Raw genomic sequence first — 16,680 nt, forward strand, 5'->3', positions numbered from 1 at the left:
AATTCAGTCGTCTATGTATCAGTTCTCACCCCACTCAATAAACCAGACCAGATGATGGTAACAGTATTACCTACTTAAAATTGTGTTTGATCTTCATTACGTGTGTGTGTGTGTGTGTGTGTGTGTGTGTGTGTGTGTGTGTGTGTGTGTGTGTTAGTCGGGTTAATACATTTTCTGTTTTTATGTATCCTTTTATGTATCTCCCCCTTTTTTCTGAAACAAAACTCCGTTCACTCCAAATTTTGTTCCAGAAACATCTAACTGAAAAACTCTGCCATAGACAGGCACAGCTAAACCCCAAATGCTTGCAGGTTACCATAGGCAACCACACTGAGTGTTGTTAACCCCTTCTACAAATGCCCTATTTTAATGTGTAACACTTTGTGTATGATTTTTTGTTATCTCTGGTGCATATTATCTGCATGTGTGGTGTCACCTTTCCATTTTTTCTAACAGTACACTTGCATACCTCAGTGCTTGTCTTCCTCCCCCTTTTGTGGTGGTCTGGACACTGTGTCAATCCTCCACTTCCAGGCAGTCGCTTGTCTCCCCGGATGCTTTAACCTAATTTGATTCCCCACACTAAAACAGCCGCCTCAGTCCTCTTCTGCTCCTTTTCTTCTCTCCCACTTTGCAGTCCAGTGGCAGTCAGTTTTCTTCAGCTTTGTCCCGCGTATCTCTTTGTCCCACTGTCTCTTTCATTGCCATCTCACTCCAAACATGGCAAATGTCAAGCTCAGACAGTCTTCTCAAAAGTCCTTCACACACAGTGAGGTTGCAGCTTGCTGGAAACGCATCTCCATCCATCCAATCTAGATGGTGGATCTTCTCTTTCTGATGCTGTTTGCCCATAGTGCTGCTGGACCTCTCTGCTCAGAACTCTGGTATTGTCTCTTGGTCTTCTGTCCAGTGTTGATGTTCATGCTTGTGCTTCTGGAACTGCACTCGGTGTCTTCAGGGAGAGATTAGCTTCCTTGGAGCTTGCTTTTTCAGGATGAAGACGGGAAGCTGCAAAACAATTCAGCCAAAAATTCTGGCTGGGTGTTTCTATTTTTTTCTAATGATTTTAACCTATAATTTTCTTCCGACTGCTGCCCGTGGAGAATTGATTCAGGTCCGTTCTCCACCTGTAATCGACAGACTGAGAGACTTTCATTATTCGCTGTGACTGCATATGTTTTCATCACTCCTAAAGGCACACATCTCTATTCATTTTGTTTCTGAACTCTGACTTTAAACCTCAAAAATGAAATTTTTATTTGTTCTTAACTGCAAACACAAAAATCTTCTTGATGTTGTTGTTAATTATTTTCATCCACAACACTCCAAATTATGTTTTCGTTTTGTGTCCAGCAGGGGAAGAAGGTGACCTGTAGCATCACTGCTTCCCCCAGTTGGAGACAATTTCCCACTCACACTTCCACACTTTTTATTTTCTTTGTTTTCATCATTTTCTTTCTCTCTTTTTTTACCCCATTGTTTTACACCCACACATTAACCTGTTAACTCACTCCTCCAACCTCATCTTCCTTTCACCCCAACAACTCTCATACAGTCAGCAATCAAATTCTCCATTCATCCTTAAATACTTGGTCACCTTTAAATGTCACTGTTAATTTTATCAATTTATTTGTCATTACCTTAACACTAATCCACTGTTAATTTTTCTTTATTTATTTTCAGTTCACTTTCTCCTCTTTGATTACTAAGATTTCTTAACTATTATTATTTCACAGAAAATCAACTAATCTACTTTGTCTCCCTTTTTGTCATCAAGGAATTCACACACACACTCACAGGCTGATCACTCGCCCCCACCTTTTCTTTCTCTCTCACACACACGCACATTTTACTCTTCGTTCGTTCCACCTGTGAACCCGCAGTCCCATTCAAACTTTCTGCGAGACACTTCTGCTGATTCAGGACAACGCCCTAATCAGCACACAGAGCGGGTGCTGTCCGCTCTTACACCTCAACCTAACTAGGACAATTAGGCTCACGATCTTCAGATCGCGCCACATTTGCCTCACAAACTATTCAAATTGCGCCACGGACTGGATACCGCAGTTTCTCTTCCCCATAAAAAATAAAACTAAATTAAACCCCCAATTGACTTCACAATTTGCAACAATTCGCGACACGGTCTCCTGCCGCAATTTCTGCATACCACAAACACACACTTTTAGACACAAATTCTTTTTGTTACTTTAATTGACTTCTGTGCTTCAGACGAGACGCCGACTCTAACGGCGCTTTCACACAACTACACAGTCTACACACACTGCAGTCAGTGGGACAAGCCAAGCAGTCGTTCTCTCACTAACAAAGCAACTTGCCCCCACTCTCATGCAGGTTATCAACCGTGACTAGGATCCAACACCTAGCTTTAGTTATTTAGGGCGCCCCCGGTGCCCAGGTCACCACCCCGGCAAATCCCAAGGACGCGTCCGACCAAGGGTGGAGTTGCCAAACTCGGAGCGCACACGGCCCTCAGCCGGCGACGAGGCCTCTCAGCCCTGCTTTGTAACTAATAGTAACACAAGTTCCCTGCTTTAACGCACGGGGACGGATCACACACCGCCACTTTTTTCCTAATAACTAAAGACGGATCACACACTGCCACGGATGAAACACCGATTCTATTAATTACTAACTAAGACGGATCACACACCGTTTCTTTAACATACTGAGTGAATTTACACTGAGATACGTTCAACTTAGCGAACAGATAATTTAGGCTTTAAACAATATGCACGGTTCGAAAATAAACAGGTCGTGCTTACCTTTTAATCATGTAAGCTAGCTCTCTGTTCGCCTCGTTTCACGATCTCAGCTCTGCCAATTCATCCTCTCTGGGCCTCGAGCGAATCCCGGGTTTCGGCACCAAAACTGTTGCGAAATCAGTTTTACCCCGGTTCTTTTATTCGTCGAAACTTCCAGAGACGGCACCGGAACTCAGTAGTCATTTCACAAAACCTTTATTTATCTTTATTCATCTTCATTTAAGCATGCACTTCTAGAAGGGAAGACGAGGCCGGTGTGTCCCTCTGCAAAAAATCTTCACTCCTTTGTCTGTGAAACACAGTTTTGTAGGGGCGACCCTATCATAAAACCCCCACGGTGTGCTGCAAACTCTGTGTCTGTGTCTATGTGCACGAGCACATGAATGCCTATGTGAGCGCGTTCCCGCATGTCTATGTGAGTGCTCGTGTGTGACTGTGTACGCATACCTGTGTGTATGTGTGAGTGCACATGAGTGAGTGTGCATGTGAATGTGTGTGCGTGACAGTTAAAACACTGTGGATTTAGGTGACTCCCTAGAGGTCATAAAACCCATCTCCCTTCCAGACCACAGTTATCCAGTTACAAATGTTGAGACCCCCACCCAAACATTCTCTGGGGAATTTCCACTCAGCATTAACTCCTCTCTGTTTTACTTTCACAGTTCAAGTGGGAGAGGGGTCTCCTACAATCTACTCCTAAGTTCACGACACAGTGAGGCCCTTATTATATTGAGGGCAGTGTCAGTGTCTCTACAATAGTTCTACATTCTATGTTAACACATTTCTAAACTCTAAAATAAGCTAAACATTCCTACAATAGATAGATAGATAGATAGATAGATAGATAGATAGATAGATAGATAGATAGATAGATAGATAAAAAGTGACTCCCAAGGTAGATGAGTGGCTCCAGCAGATCCCAGGAACAACATCCGAGATCACTGTCAGGACTCTCAAGCTCCCAGGCCTGTGGTAGAGGACCTGAATTAGTGTGTCCTAATTTACATACATACATACATACATACATACATACATACATATATACATACATATATACATACATACATACATACATACATACATACTAAACCTTCTGGTAGTTCTGACTAGCTTTCCTCTTTTTGTTACCCACCTACTACACTTCTACAGTCTAAATGACATTTCTATCCTAGTAGTGTAAATCAGTGAATCGATGTCTAGTCTCATTCACTCTCGGCATACAGCTTTTATTCAATACTGGAATTTGAGGAATAATCGGACTGTTCAACCGTATCCGTTTCACATGGTTGTTCGGGTTTTTTCTAATTGTACTGTAATTAACTTTTACATTTAAGATATTAAGTGTGTGATAGATGGGGCGGAATGATGAATCTGAATACAGGCAGGAGGTAAAAAGGCTGAAAAGATGGTGCAGGGATACCAGTCTCAGTGTTTCATGAAGGGCAGAAACTCCCTTCCACCCCTACACATTGAGGAGCAGCTGAAAAGGTGTTCAGTTTTAATTATCTTGTTCTTTTCTTTGTGGTTAACAAGGTGCACAGGCAAACTCTACTTTCTCAGGAAGTGAAGGAACACTGGACTTGGAAATTCAGTACTAAAACTATTTTACAGATGTGTGGTAGAGAGTTCCCTGTGCTCCTGCATCACTGGCATGGAATCTGCTCTATGGCAAAGAAGATGACTCTGCCAGCGGTTGTGAAAACTACACAGAGGATTGTAAGCAGCAGCCTCAACACCACCAAATTAATCTATACCAGCATATGTCAGAAATGTTCCCAGTTTAACAGTGAAACACAGAAGGATATAGGACAAGGGCTTTATTGTATCTTTATCATCAGCAGGGGCAGATCTACAGAAATTTCCTAAATTCTAAAGACCTACACCCAAATTTTGTAAACAATAAAGTTCTATACAACTATTTACCAAAAGATGCAAGCATCTTTTTGTTTTTTTGTACCTCTATTTAAAACTACTAAAACAAAAATTAGACAACAATCAGGTGTCACAGTAAGATGCCACACAAATTATTTGTGCCAGTGCAAAAAAATAGTTTGTCTGCCATAAGACAGAGGAGAACACCACAAGCTTAAACCCTGCAGGTCTGACAAGAGGAGGTGCAAACTTACTGTATTGCTCACTCTGTCAATGTTAACTGTAGCTAGGCTCAAAGTGTTAATGCTAGCTTATTTTAATAAACAACACTGTCATATGCAAAACTTGGGTTCCACTAAGGATGGCAAGATATTAATTTTAGGTGGGCACATGCCACCCTTGCAGATTCACCATTGATCACTAGTAATATACAGAGAGAAATGCAGAAAATAAAAAGCACAAAGCAAAACAAATGAATAAATAAGAAATAGAAATTCTCCTTCTTGCTTCTATTTCCAAAGCATGCTTTGTTGTTGTTATAAGGATTCAGTTGTATCATCCATTATAAATAATTATTATATTATTATATTATTTTGGACATAAGGTGAATATCCAAAAGGTTTTTGAGTCTTGTTAAAACATCATATGTTCTTTTGTTTGTTTGTTTTGTTATTCGGGACTTTAATGAAAGGTAAAGAGAAGGAGTCCAAGCAGCAGATGGAACATTCCCAGTCTGATAGAACAAGCATCACTTTTGGTTGTAGAGGCAGTTGTTGCAGTTGATGTAGCAGTTGTAGCTGCAGAGCTTATAGTTGTGGCGGTACTTGTAGTTGGGGTGGTGGTTGTAGTTGTAGTTGGGGTGGTGGTTGTAGTTGTGGCGGTACTTGTAGTTGGGGTGGTGGTTGTAGTTGGGGTGGTAGTTGTAGTTGTGGCGGTAGTTGTAGTTGGGGTGGTGGTTGTAGTTGTGGCGGTACTTGTAGTTGTGGCGGTAGTTGTAGTTGTGGTGGTACTTGTACTTGGGGTGGTGGTGGTGGTTGTGGTTGTGGCGGTACTTGTAGTTGGGGTGGTGGTTGTAGTTGTAGTTGGGGTGGTGGTTGTAGTTGTGGCGGTACTTGTAGTTGGGGTGGTGGTTGTAGTTGTAGTTGGGGTGGTGGTTGTAGTTGTGGCGGTACTTGTAGTTGGGGTGGTGGTTGTAGTTGTAGTTGGGGTGGTGGTTGGAGTTGTGGCGGTACTTGTAGTTGGGGTGGTGGTTATAGTTGCAGCTGGGGCGGTGATTGTAGTTGTAGTTGGGGTGGTGGTTGTAGTTGTAGTTGGGGTGGAGGTTATAGTCGTGGCGGTACTTGTAGTTGGGGTGGTGGTTGTGGATGTAGTTGGGGTGGTGGTTGTAGTTGTGGCGGTGCTTGTAGTTGGGGTGGTGGTTGTAGTTGTAGTTGGGGTGGAGGTTATAGTCGTGGCGGTACTTGTAGTTGGGGTGGTGGTTGTGGATATAGTTGGGGCGGTGGTTGTAGTTGTGGCGGTACTTGTAGTTGGGGTGGTGGTTGTGGATGTAGTTGGGGTGGTGGTTGTAGTTGTAGTTGTGGCGGTAGTTGTAGTTGTGGTGGTACTTGTAGTTGGGGTGGTGGTTGTGGTTGTGGCGGTACTTGTAGTTGGGGTGGTGGTTGTAGTTGTAGTTGGGGTGGTGGTTGTAGTTGTGGCGGTACTTGTAGTTGGGGTGGTGGTTGTAGTTGTAGTTGGGGTGGTGGTTGTAGTTGTGGCGGTACTTGTAGTTGGGGTGGTGGTTGTAGTTGTAGTTGGGGTGGTGGTTGGAGTTGTGGCGGTACTTGTAGTTGGGGTGGTGGTTATAGTTGCAGCTGGGGCGGTGATTGTAGTTGTAGTTGGGGTGGTGGTTGTAGTTGTAGTTGGGGTGGAGGTTATAGTCGTGGCGGTACTTGTAGTTGGGGTGGTGGTTGTGGATGTAGTTGGGGTGGTGGTTGTAGTTGTGGCGGTGCTTGTAGTTGGGGTGGTGGTTGTAGTTGTAGTTGGGGTGGAGGTTATAGTCGTGGCGGTACTTGTAGTTGGGGTGGTGGTTGTGGATATAGTTGGGGCGGTGGTTGTAGTTGTGGCGGTACTTGTAGTTGGGATGGTGGTTGTGGATGTAGTTGGGGTGGTGGTTGTAGTTGTAGTTGGGGTGGTGGTTGTAGTTGTAGTTGGGGTGGTGGTTGTAGTTGTAGTTGGGGTGGTGGTTGTAGTTGTAGTTGGGGTGGTGGTTGTAGTTGTAGTTGGGGTGGTGGTTGTAGTTGTAGTTGGGGTGGTGGTTGTGGTCGTGGCGGTAGTTGTAGTTGGGGTGGTGGTTGTAGTTGTAGTTGGGGTGGTGGTTGTAGTTGTAGTTGGGGTGGTGGTTGTTGTTGTGGCGGTGCTTGTAGTTGGGGTTGTGGTTGTAGTTGTAGTTGGGGTGGAGGTTATAGTCGTGGCGGTACTTGTAGTTGGGGTGGTGGTTGTGGATGTAGTTGGGGCGGTGGTTGTAGTTGTGGCGGTACTTGTAGTTGGGGTGGTGGTTGTGGATGTAGTTGGGGTGGTGGTTGTAGTTGTAGTTGGGGTGGTGGTTGTAGTTGTAGTTGGGGTGGTGGTTGTAGTTGTAGTTGGGGTGGTGGTTGTAGTTGTAGTTGGGGTGGTGGTTGTGGTCGTGGCGGTGCTTGTAGTTGGGGTGGTGGTTGTAGTTGTAGTTGGGGTCGAGGTTATAGTTGTGGCGGTACTTGTAGTTGGGATGGTGGTTGTGGATGTAGTTGGGGCGGTGGTTGTAGTTGTAGTTGGGGTGGTGGTTGTAGTTGTAGTTGGGGTGGTGGTTGTAGTTGTAGCTGGGGTGGTGGTTGTAGTTGTAGTTGGGGTGGTGGTTGTAGTTGTAGTTGGGGTGGTGGTTGTAGTTGTAGTTGGGGTGGTGGTTGTAAGTATAGCGGTGGTTGTAGTCGTAGATGGGGTGGTGGTTGTAGTTGTAGTTGGGGGGATGGTTGTAGTTGTAGCTTGGGTGGAGGTTGTAGTTGTAGCTGGGGTAGTGGTTGTAGTTGTAGTTGGGGTGGTGGTTGTTGTTGTAGTTGGGGTGGTGGTTGTAGTTGTGGCGGTAGTTGTAGTTGGGGTAGTGGTTGTAGTTGTAACTGGGGCGGTGATTGTAGTTGTAGTTGGGGTGGTGGTTGTGGTCGTGGCGGTGCTTGTAGTTGGGGTGGTGGTTGTAGTTGTAGTTGGGGTGGTGGTTGTAGTTGTGGCGGTAGTTGTAGTTGGGGTGGTGGTTGTAGTTGTAGTTGGGGTGGTGGTTGTAGTTGGGGTGGTGGTTGTAGTTGTAGTTGGGGTGGTGGTTGTAGTTGTAGTTGGGGTGGTGGTTGTAGTTGTGGCGGTACTTGTAGTTGGGGTGGTGGTTGTAGTTGGGGTGGTGGTTGTAGTTGCGGCGGTACTTGTAGTTGGGGTGGTGGTTGTAGTTGTGGCGGTCGTTGTAGTTGTAGTTGGGGTAGTGGTTGTTGTTGTAGTTGGGGTAGTAGTTGTAGTTGTCGCAGTACTTGTAGTTGGGGTGGTGGTTGTAGTTGTAGTTGGGGTGGTGGTTGTAGTTGTAGTTGGGGTGGTGGTTGTAGTTGTAGTTGGGGTGGTGGTTGTAAGTATAGCGGTGGTTGTAGTCGTAGATGGGGTGGTGGTTGTAGTTGTAGTTGGGGGGGTGGTTGTAGTTGTAGCTTGGGTGGAGGTTGTAGTTGTAGCTGGGTTAGTGGTTGTAGTTGTAGTTGGGGTGGTGGTTGTTGTTGTAGTTTGGGTGGTGGTTGTAGTTGTGGCGGTAGTTGTAGTTGGGGTAGTGGTTGTAGTTGTAACTAGGGCGGTGATTGTAGTTGTAGTTGGGGTGGTGGTTGTGGTCGTGGCGGTGCTTGTAGTTGGGGTGGTGGTTGTAGTTGTAGTTGGGGTGGTGGTTGTAGTTGTGGCGGTACTTGTAGTTGGGGTGGTGGTTGTAATTGGGGTGGTGGTTGTAGTTGCGGCGGTACTTGTAGTTGGGGCGGTGGTTGTAGTTGTGGCGGTCGTTGTAGTTGTAGTTGGGGTAGTGGTTGTTGTTGTAGTTGGGGTAGTAGTAGTAGTTGTCGCAGTACTTGTAGTTGGGGTGGTGGTTGTAGTTGTAGCTTGGGTGGAGGTTGTAGTTGTAGCTGGGGTGGTGGTTGTAGTTGTAGTTGGGGTGGTGGTTGTTGTTGTAGTTGGGGTGGTGGTTGTAGTTGTGGCGGTAGTTGTAGTTGGGGTAGTGGTTGTAGTTGTAACTGGGGCGGTGATTGTAGTTGTAGTTGGGGTGGTGGTTGTGGCGGTGCTTGTAGTTGGGGTGGTGGTTGTAGTTGTAGTTGGGGTGGAGGTTATAGTCGTGGCGGTACTTGTAGTTGGGGTGGTGGTTGTGGATGTAGTTGGGGCGGTGGTTGTAGTTGTGGCGGTACTTGTAGTTGGGATGGTGGTTGTGGATGTAGTTGGGGCGGTGGTTGTAGTTGTAGTTGGGGTGGTGGTTGTAGTTGTAGTTGGGGTGGTGGTTGTAGTTGTAGTTGGGGTGGTGGTTGTAGTTGTAGTTGGGGTGGTGGTTGTGGTCGTGGCGGTGCTTGTAGTTGGGGTGGTGGTTGTAGTTGTAGTTGGGGTGGAGGTTATAGTCGTGGCGGTACTTGTAGTTGGGGTGGTGGTTGTGGATGTAGTTGGGGCGGTGGTTGTAGTTGTGGCGGTACTTGTAGTTGGGGTGGTGGTTGTGGATGTAGTTGGGGCGGTGGTTGTAGTTGTAGTTGGGGTGGTGGTTGTAGTTGTAGCTTGGGTGGTGGTTGTAGTTGTAGCTGGGGTGGTGGTTGTAGTTGTAGTTGGGGTGGTGGTTGTAAGTATAGCGGTGGTTGTAGTCGTAGATGGGGTGGTGGTTGTAGTTGTAGTTGGGGGGGTGGTTGTAGTTGTAGCTTGGGTGGAGGTTGTAGTTGTAGCTGGGGTAGTGGTTGTAGTTGTAGTTGGGGTGGTGGTTGTTGTTGTAGTTGGGGTGGTGGTTGTAGTTGTGGCGGTAGTTGTAGTTGGGGTAGTAGTTGTAGTTGTAACTGGGGCGGTGATTGTAGTTGTAGTTGGGGTGGTGGTTGTGGTCGTGGCGGTGCTTGTAGTTGGGGTGGTGGTTGTAGTTGTAGTTGGGGTGGTGGTTGTAGTTGCGGCGGTACTTGTAGTTGGGGCGGTGGTTGTAGTTGTGGCGGTCGTTGTAGTTGTAGTTGGGGTAGTGGTTGTTGTTGTAGTTGGGGTAGTAGTTGTAGTTGTCGCAGTACTTGTAGTTGGGGTGGTGGTTGTAGTTGTAGCTGGGGTGGTGGTTGTAGTTGTAGTTGGGGTGGTGGTTGTAGTTGTGGCGGTAGTTGTAGTTGGGGTAGTGGTTGTAGTTGTAGTTGTAACTGGGGCGGTGATTGTAGTTGTAGTTGGGGTGGTGGTTGTGGTCGTGGCGGTGCTTGTAGTTGGGGTGGTGGTTGTAGTTGGGGTGGTGGTTGTAGTTGTGGCGGTACTTGTAGTTGGGGTGGTGGTTGTAGTTGGGGTGGTGGTTGTAGTTGCGGCGGTACTTGTAGTTGGGGCGGTGGTTGTAGTTGTGGCGGTCGTTGTAGTTGTAGTTGGGGTAGTGGTTGTTGTTGTAGTTGGGGTAGTAGTTGTAGTTGTCGCAGTACTTGTAGTTGGGGTGGTGGTTGTAGTTGTAGTTGGGGGGGTGGTTGTAGTTGTAGCTTGGGTGGAGGTTGTAGTTGTAGCTGGGGTGGTGGTTGTAGTTGTAGTTGGGGTGGTGGTTGTAGTTGTAGTTGGGGTGGTGGTTGTAGTTGTGGCGGTAGTTGTAGTTGGGGTAGTGGTTGTAGTTGTAACTGGGGCGGTGATTGTAGATGTAGTTGGGGTGGTGGTTGTGGTCGTGGCGGTGCTTGTAGTTTGGGTGGTGGTTGTAGTTGTGGCTGGGGTGGTGGTTGTAGTTGTGGCGGTAGTTGTAGTTGGGGTAGTGGTTGTAGTTGTAACTGGGGCGGTGGTTGTAGTTGTAGTTGGGGTGGTGGTTGTGGTCGTGGCGGTGCTTGTAGTTGGGGTGGTGGTTGTAGTTGGGGTGGTGGTTGTAGTTGTGGCGGTACTTGTAGTCGGGGTGGTGGTTGTAATTGGGGTGGTGGTTGTAGTTGCGGCGGTACTTGTAGTTGGGGCGGTGGTTGTAGTTGTGGCGGTCGTTGTAGTTGTAGTTGGGGTAGTGGTTGTTGTTGTAGTTGGGGTAGTAGTTGAAGTTGTCGCAGTACTTGTAGTTGGGGTGGTGGTTGTAGTTGTAGTTGGGGGGGTGGTTGTAGTTGTAGCTTGGGTGGAGGTTGTAGTTGTAGCTGGGGTAGTGGTTGTAGTTGTAGTTGGGGTGGTGGTTGTTGTTGTAGTTGGGGTGGTGGTTGTAGTTGTGGCGGTAGTTGTAGTTGGGGTAGTGGTTGTAGTTGTAACTGGGGCGGTGATTGTAGATGTAGTTGGGGTGGTGGTTGTGGTCGTGGCGGTGCTTGTAGTTGGGGTGGTGGTTGTAGTTGTAGTTGGGGTGGTGGTTGTGGTTGTGGCGGTACTTGTAGTTGGGGTGGTGGTTGTAGTTGGGGTGGTGGTTGTAGTTGCGGCGGTACTTGTAGTTGGGGTGGTGGTTGTAGTTGTGGCGGTCGTTGTAGTTGTAGTTGGGGTAGTGGTTGTTGTTGTAGTTGGGGTAGTAGTTGTAGTTGTCGCAGTACTTGTAGTTGGGGTGGTGGTTGTAGTTGTAGTTGGGGCGGTGGTTGTAGTTGTAGTTGGGGTGGTGGTTGTAGTTGTAGCGGTGGTTGTAGTTGTAGTTGGGGTGGTGGTTGTAGTTGTAGTTGGGGTGGTGGTTGTAGTTGTGGCGGTACTTGTAGTTGGGGTGGTGGTTGTAGTTGTGGCAGTGGTTGTAGTTGTAGTTGGGGTGGTGGTTGTAGTTGTAGTTGGGGTGGTGGTTGTAGTTGTGGGGGTAGTTGTAGTTGGGGTGGTGGTTGTAGTTGTGGCAGTGGTTGTAGTTGTAGTTGGGGTGGTGGTTGTAGTTGTAGTTGGGGCGGTGGTTGTAGTTGTAGTTGGGGTGGTGGTTGTAGTTGTAGCTGGGGTGGTGGTTGGAGTTGTAGTTGGGGTTGTGGTTGTAGTTGTAGCTGGGGTAGTGGTTGTAGTTGTAGCTGGGGTGGTGGTTATAGTTGTGCCAGTGGTTGTAGTTGTAGTTGTGGCTGTGGTGGTTGTAGTTGGGATGGTGGTTGTAGTTGTAGTTTGGGTGGTGGTTGTAGTTGGGGTGGTGGTTGTAGTTGGGGCAGCAAAACAGGCAACACCTGATACTGTACCAACGCTCTGCATGAAAGGTAGAGACCCCAGGCTTAAAGCAGCTTCACACAGGTTTGCAGATGCACAGCCGTAACCTGGATATGTGCTGGTGCCGCTATTGACTGCAGAGCAAAAAGAAGAATTTCAGGATATGTTTTAAATTGGCTACTTTCCAGGAAGCTTAATATATTTCATGCAAAAAACAACTTAACAGCTTTTTAAAACGTTTATGTGTTTGTCTGACTTCCAGGCTTGAAATTTAAAATCTTATCACAGTAACTTTCACACCCAAGGATAACATTTAGTATAAATTAGGGTAAAAGTTTCTGCTCTTTTATATGTCAGATGTATTACAAAAGAATTTGAAATCATCTTTGATTGAAAACCGATGACACAACTGATACAACATAAAGACTCACTGGTTGATTGGAAGCATTGGTTCTCCACTCCCTGACACTGTAATGTGGAGGAGCACTGACCAGTGGAAGGGTCACAAAAGTTGCATACTCCACCATTATTTGACTGAGAAGCAGGATCTGAAACAGAAAAGGAGGACATTTCATTTCAGAACAGAGACTCTTACAACATCAGCTTATTGTTTTTATTTCTTTATATTATTCTTTTGTCTTCGATGAGCAACGTAGTATTTAACTTACTTGGTAGAGTTGCTGAGTTGCAGTTATCTGTGTTGCAGCATTGAGCAGAAGCCAGAGCACTTTGAAAACCCAGGTCGACTGAAAATGTCTGAGAGGTTACGGCTGGACACAGGGAGGTAGATGCACATGCCTTGTAGATTTGTGTGACCGGAGTTCCAGATGAAGTAGCTACAAATTCAAAGTGCGGTTTGTCAATGTTGATGGAACACAAATAGTTTCACAGCAGTTGTAATTTGGTGAAAATATGAAATATGATATGAAGAAAACATTACCTAGAATGGTAGCTGTAACACACATTGTTTCCGATGAGGAGCATGTAAGTAGTGCTGTGCTTGAACATGCTGAATTAATGCAGGTTTGGCACTGGAGGGCTCCAGCTGCAATCAGGAGAGAAACACAAAACTGATCATCACAATTTAAATATATAGCAAATATGAGATGTTCTGAAAGTTCATATTGGGTTACAGCAGGTTACAGTTGAGTCAATTCTACTCACTAACTTTGGGGGAAAAAATTACAATGTAAGATTTAAATAAAAGATTTAAAGCTTTAAATTAGACTCTCTTCTACCTGCAGGTGAAATGAGTGTAGTTACCTGTGGTGGAGAGTGCCCAGAGGAGAAACAGAGAAAACAGCAGCTTCATTGTGATGAACAGGTCTGTTCTGCAGATTAGTTTGCCTGGACTGTGATACTAAAGCTGAGGAGCAGCACTGCACTTTATATACTGAACAGGTGACCTCACAATTGCATGTGTTCACATTTTTACAGCATGACCATTCATGCAATTAACTCTTCTTTTGTCAAATCACTATGTCAGAGCACCTTACCACACCTTTCCTCTTCAATTCAACAACAAGTATCCGTGCATCACAAAAAACACAGGAATTCTTTTTTACATTATTAAGTTTTTAACAAATGTGAATGACCTTGCGTCTTGTGTCATTAAGCCATCATCTTTAATTTTGACGTTGAAACCATAATTGACGTTTTGTTCAGACAATTCAATTTATTTATAACAGCTGACACTTCCAAATAAAATCAGGACCAAATGTTATGAAACAACCCTGGAATAACTTTTCTACAACTGATGAAGATCAAGCCTAAATGCTTTACATTAAGTGTTGTCCTCTACATATACTACTAATGATAAATGGTGTCTAAATAGATCAGGGGTTATCAACTACATTTGTCCAAGGACCAGAATTTTATCAGCACACACTGTGAGGACCAGATGCTCTCATAAAGTAACTAAAGTAACATAAACATAACATCAAGTACCTCACATTACCTGTACTGCAACAAGCCACTAGAGAGTGACTGCAATATTTTAGGCTTCATATTTGTGAGGCTAATAATGCATGCACTGAAATCATACAGTTTTTGTCATAATGTAGCTTCGAGTTTGTTTGTCTAAGAGAGGGACACAAACTCAGAGATCCTACAGAGGTCAAGATAAAACAAAAGAAAGAAGTCCAAAAAGAACTATTAATTTGCTAACAAATGTTGTGTTTTTAATCTCAAAATTAACATATCTGAAAAAAACAGTGATCATTGTAGATGTCTATTTAATCAGCTTATACTACAATAACAGTTTTCATTCCTACTTGAATGCCAGTTGTTGACCATTTCAATATGAAAACTTGATTTTACTCACTAACACAGTATAAACAGTGTGGTGTGAAATCTGTTTGATTTTATGTGTAAGTTGAAAGAAAATCATCAGATGTTCCTTAATGCAAGAACTAACAGTCATGACTGTGAGGTAACTGTCTGAATAAAATATAAAACATGTTAATCACTTTTTATTTTCTTGCCCCACACCTGCTTCATTCTTTCCTATAGATCTGGTTTGTTGAGAAACTGACGGCTTTGTGATCAATGGTGTAAAACCTGCTGCAGGTGTGGCAGCTGCCTTACCCGATCAAGATCAATACTTGAACAGTGGAGTAACTTTACTTTTACTCAGCTGCTTTACTGAAATGTCTTTTAGCTCAAACATTGATTTTCTGGTTTATGCTTCCATGCTTTGTACATTTTGCTCTTACACGCTTCAAACAGCTAAGAAATCATCTAAACCTCATGATCTACCATCTCAAATGTTTTCAAAAACCATCATGAAGCACAACTGATGCTGTAACTCTGTCACAGTGTTGTGCTACTCTGAATTTACCACACCTGCTGTTGTTAAACGGATGTCATTGCCACGCTCTCTTTGTAACATAATAATAGCACGCCTATTCAAATCAAACATAAAGCATCTTATTTATCAAGTACGATCATGTGTTACACACCTGACTTACGTAGAACTTCTTTTTGTTCTATTATGCACTATCACAGAAATAACGCAGGTTGTTTCTGAATCACTTAATTAAGGGTTTGGCCATTACATTAATTTTTCAGCTAATGCCCTGGTATGTCACCTACACCCCACAGCCGAGTTATCTTTTAATATATGCTTCTCTTTACTATTTCTTTACTCCTTTCTGTTTCCATGTCTTAGATGAAACATCTGAAACACTACTGTGTGTCAGGGTCCTGGGAGCGTGGGACATCGGAGGGCAGCAGGCACGGGGTGTGTGTGGACACAAGAGAGTGGAGAACACGGAGCACGGACTTCTTGCATGACACAACACGAGAGTCATGGGAGAGCACGGGGATTTACTGTTATTGTTTCCATTATTGTTTCCATGAGTATATGCATCCTCACTGGGTCCTGTGCTCTCCTCAGCGCCATAGAGCCCTGTTGGCTAAACCAAACCAATTCTTATGCCTTCAACATGACTGGTTTGCTAATTAGTCAGTGATGATCTGGAGAGGGGCCTCTACAAGCTAGGCAACGGCAGCCTGACTGCTATTAGGTATCATCAAGAAATCCTTGGGCCCATTGTCAGACCCTGCTCTGTTGCTGTACATCCTGGCTCCTCCTGGTGCCCGTCAATGCCCAGCCTCAGCATTATTATTAGCCTCACGCAGCATCTCAGTGATGCCGTGGACCAAGCATGTCCTAACATTACAAGCATGCATACAAGCTCATGGGCGCTGTACAAACTAGAGATGGCACGATACCACTTTTTTATGTCAGATACTGATATCATAAATTTGGATATCTGCCGATATAGATATAAATCTGATATAACGTATTTTATAATCAATAAAACGTTATTTTTCTCAAATATCTTGCTGCATGTTGTATAAGTTCATACTCAAGTTTAATAAAACAAAACAAAATTAAAGCTATTCTACTATACCTGTATGCAAAAAATATATGGGGGTCGTACAAACTACTGATACTGATACTGATACTAATACTGCATTGAAATGTCTGCAAAATGAACTAGCCTACAGCATAAGTTTTTCACTTTTATTTTAAATGTGTCTTTTATTTGAGAGATATACAGGGAAAAAATCCCATTGAGATGGGGCATTTTCAAATTGTTTCTTTAATGTTTTTGTGCAGTGCATAAATACAAATACTAGTGTTATGTCTAAGGAATTGTACATTTTTATTTTCTTTTTTTCCATTAAAATGTATTTAATATGAGTAATATAGCAACACTTCAATGGAAGCGCTTATATTTTTCAGAAAAACTGGCAGAGCCACATTGTATTTTTACTCTGTACAATCTGCCACCATCAGGGTGCAGTGTTGCAGTCAGTGAGCCTGTACTAGAAAGAGAGGGTGCAGAATTGTTTACGATTATTCTCTGGCTCATAATGTTGACCTGGGGCCTGTTCTTCGTACGTCGCTTACTACATCCAAGATCAAATGACACATCCAAGACCAAACCATCGCGCTAACCGTGAGCTCGCTAATCCGGTTCCCCGAACACACCTGCTGTTGACGATTAGTACAGCTGGACGCAGTAATGTGACATCACTGGGTGTCGTAAAAGGGGCTACGCATCGATAGTAGAAACATTGATCGGCAACCCGCTGATTGGTCGGCGAAAATGTCGAAGGAGCGCGCTCGGTATTTTCCGGCAGCAGAGCAAGAACTCATGAGTGAGGGATTTCAGGAGTTTCAGAGTTTAATGAAAACGCAAGAGAACACTGCAAAGGCTGCAAAAGCAAGGAGAGAGGGGCTGGC

The 16,680-nt window shown here is 44.6% G+C and overlaps 2 protein-coding genes across 2 annotated transcripts; both read right to left on the reverse strand.

Moving 5' to 3' along the window:
* Window positions 1-5,143: 5,143 nt before the first annotated feature.
* On the reverse strand, window positions 5,144-9,341 carry LOC113009433 (mucin-2-like; the record flags this gene model as incomplete). Its single annotated transcript, XM_026147710.1, has 4 exons — window positions 5,144-6,365; window positions 6,633-7,675; window positions 7,785-7,836; window positions 8,835-9,341. Coding segments are annotated over 4 exons (2,631 nt in total), but the record flags the coding sequence as incomplete, so codon positions are not given.
* A 2,553-nt stretch (window positions 9,342-11,894) lies between these two features.
* On the reverse strand, window positions 11,895-13,241 carry LOC113009016 (phospholipase A2 inhibitor and Ly6/PLAUR domain-containing protein-like; the record flags this gene model as incomplete). The annotated part of the gene is made up of 5 exons (XM_026147041.1): window positions 13,188-13,241; window positions 12,865-12,969; window positions 12,593-12,760; window positions 12,356-12,472; window positions 11,895-12,058 (listed from the first exon to the last, which is right to left on the reverse strand). Coding segments are annotated over exons 1-5 (603 nt in total), but the record flags the coding sequence as incomplete, so codon positions are not given.
* Between the last annotated feature and the right edge of the window lie 3,439 nt (window positions 13,242-16,680).

The sequence above is a fragment of the Astatotilapia calliptera genome, chromosome 17, assembly GCF_900246225.1.
Source record: "Astatotilapia calliptera chromosome 17, fAstCal1.2, whole genome shotgun sequence".
NCBI lineage: Eukaryota > Metazoa > Chordata > Actinopteri > Cichliformes > Cichlidae > Astatotilapia > Astatotilapia calliptera.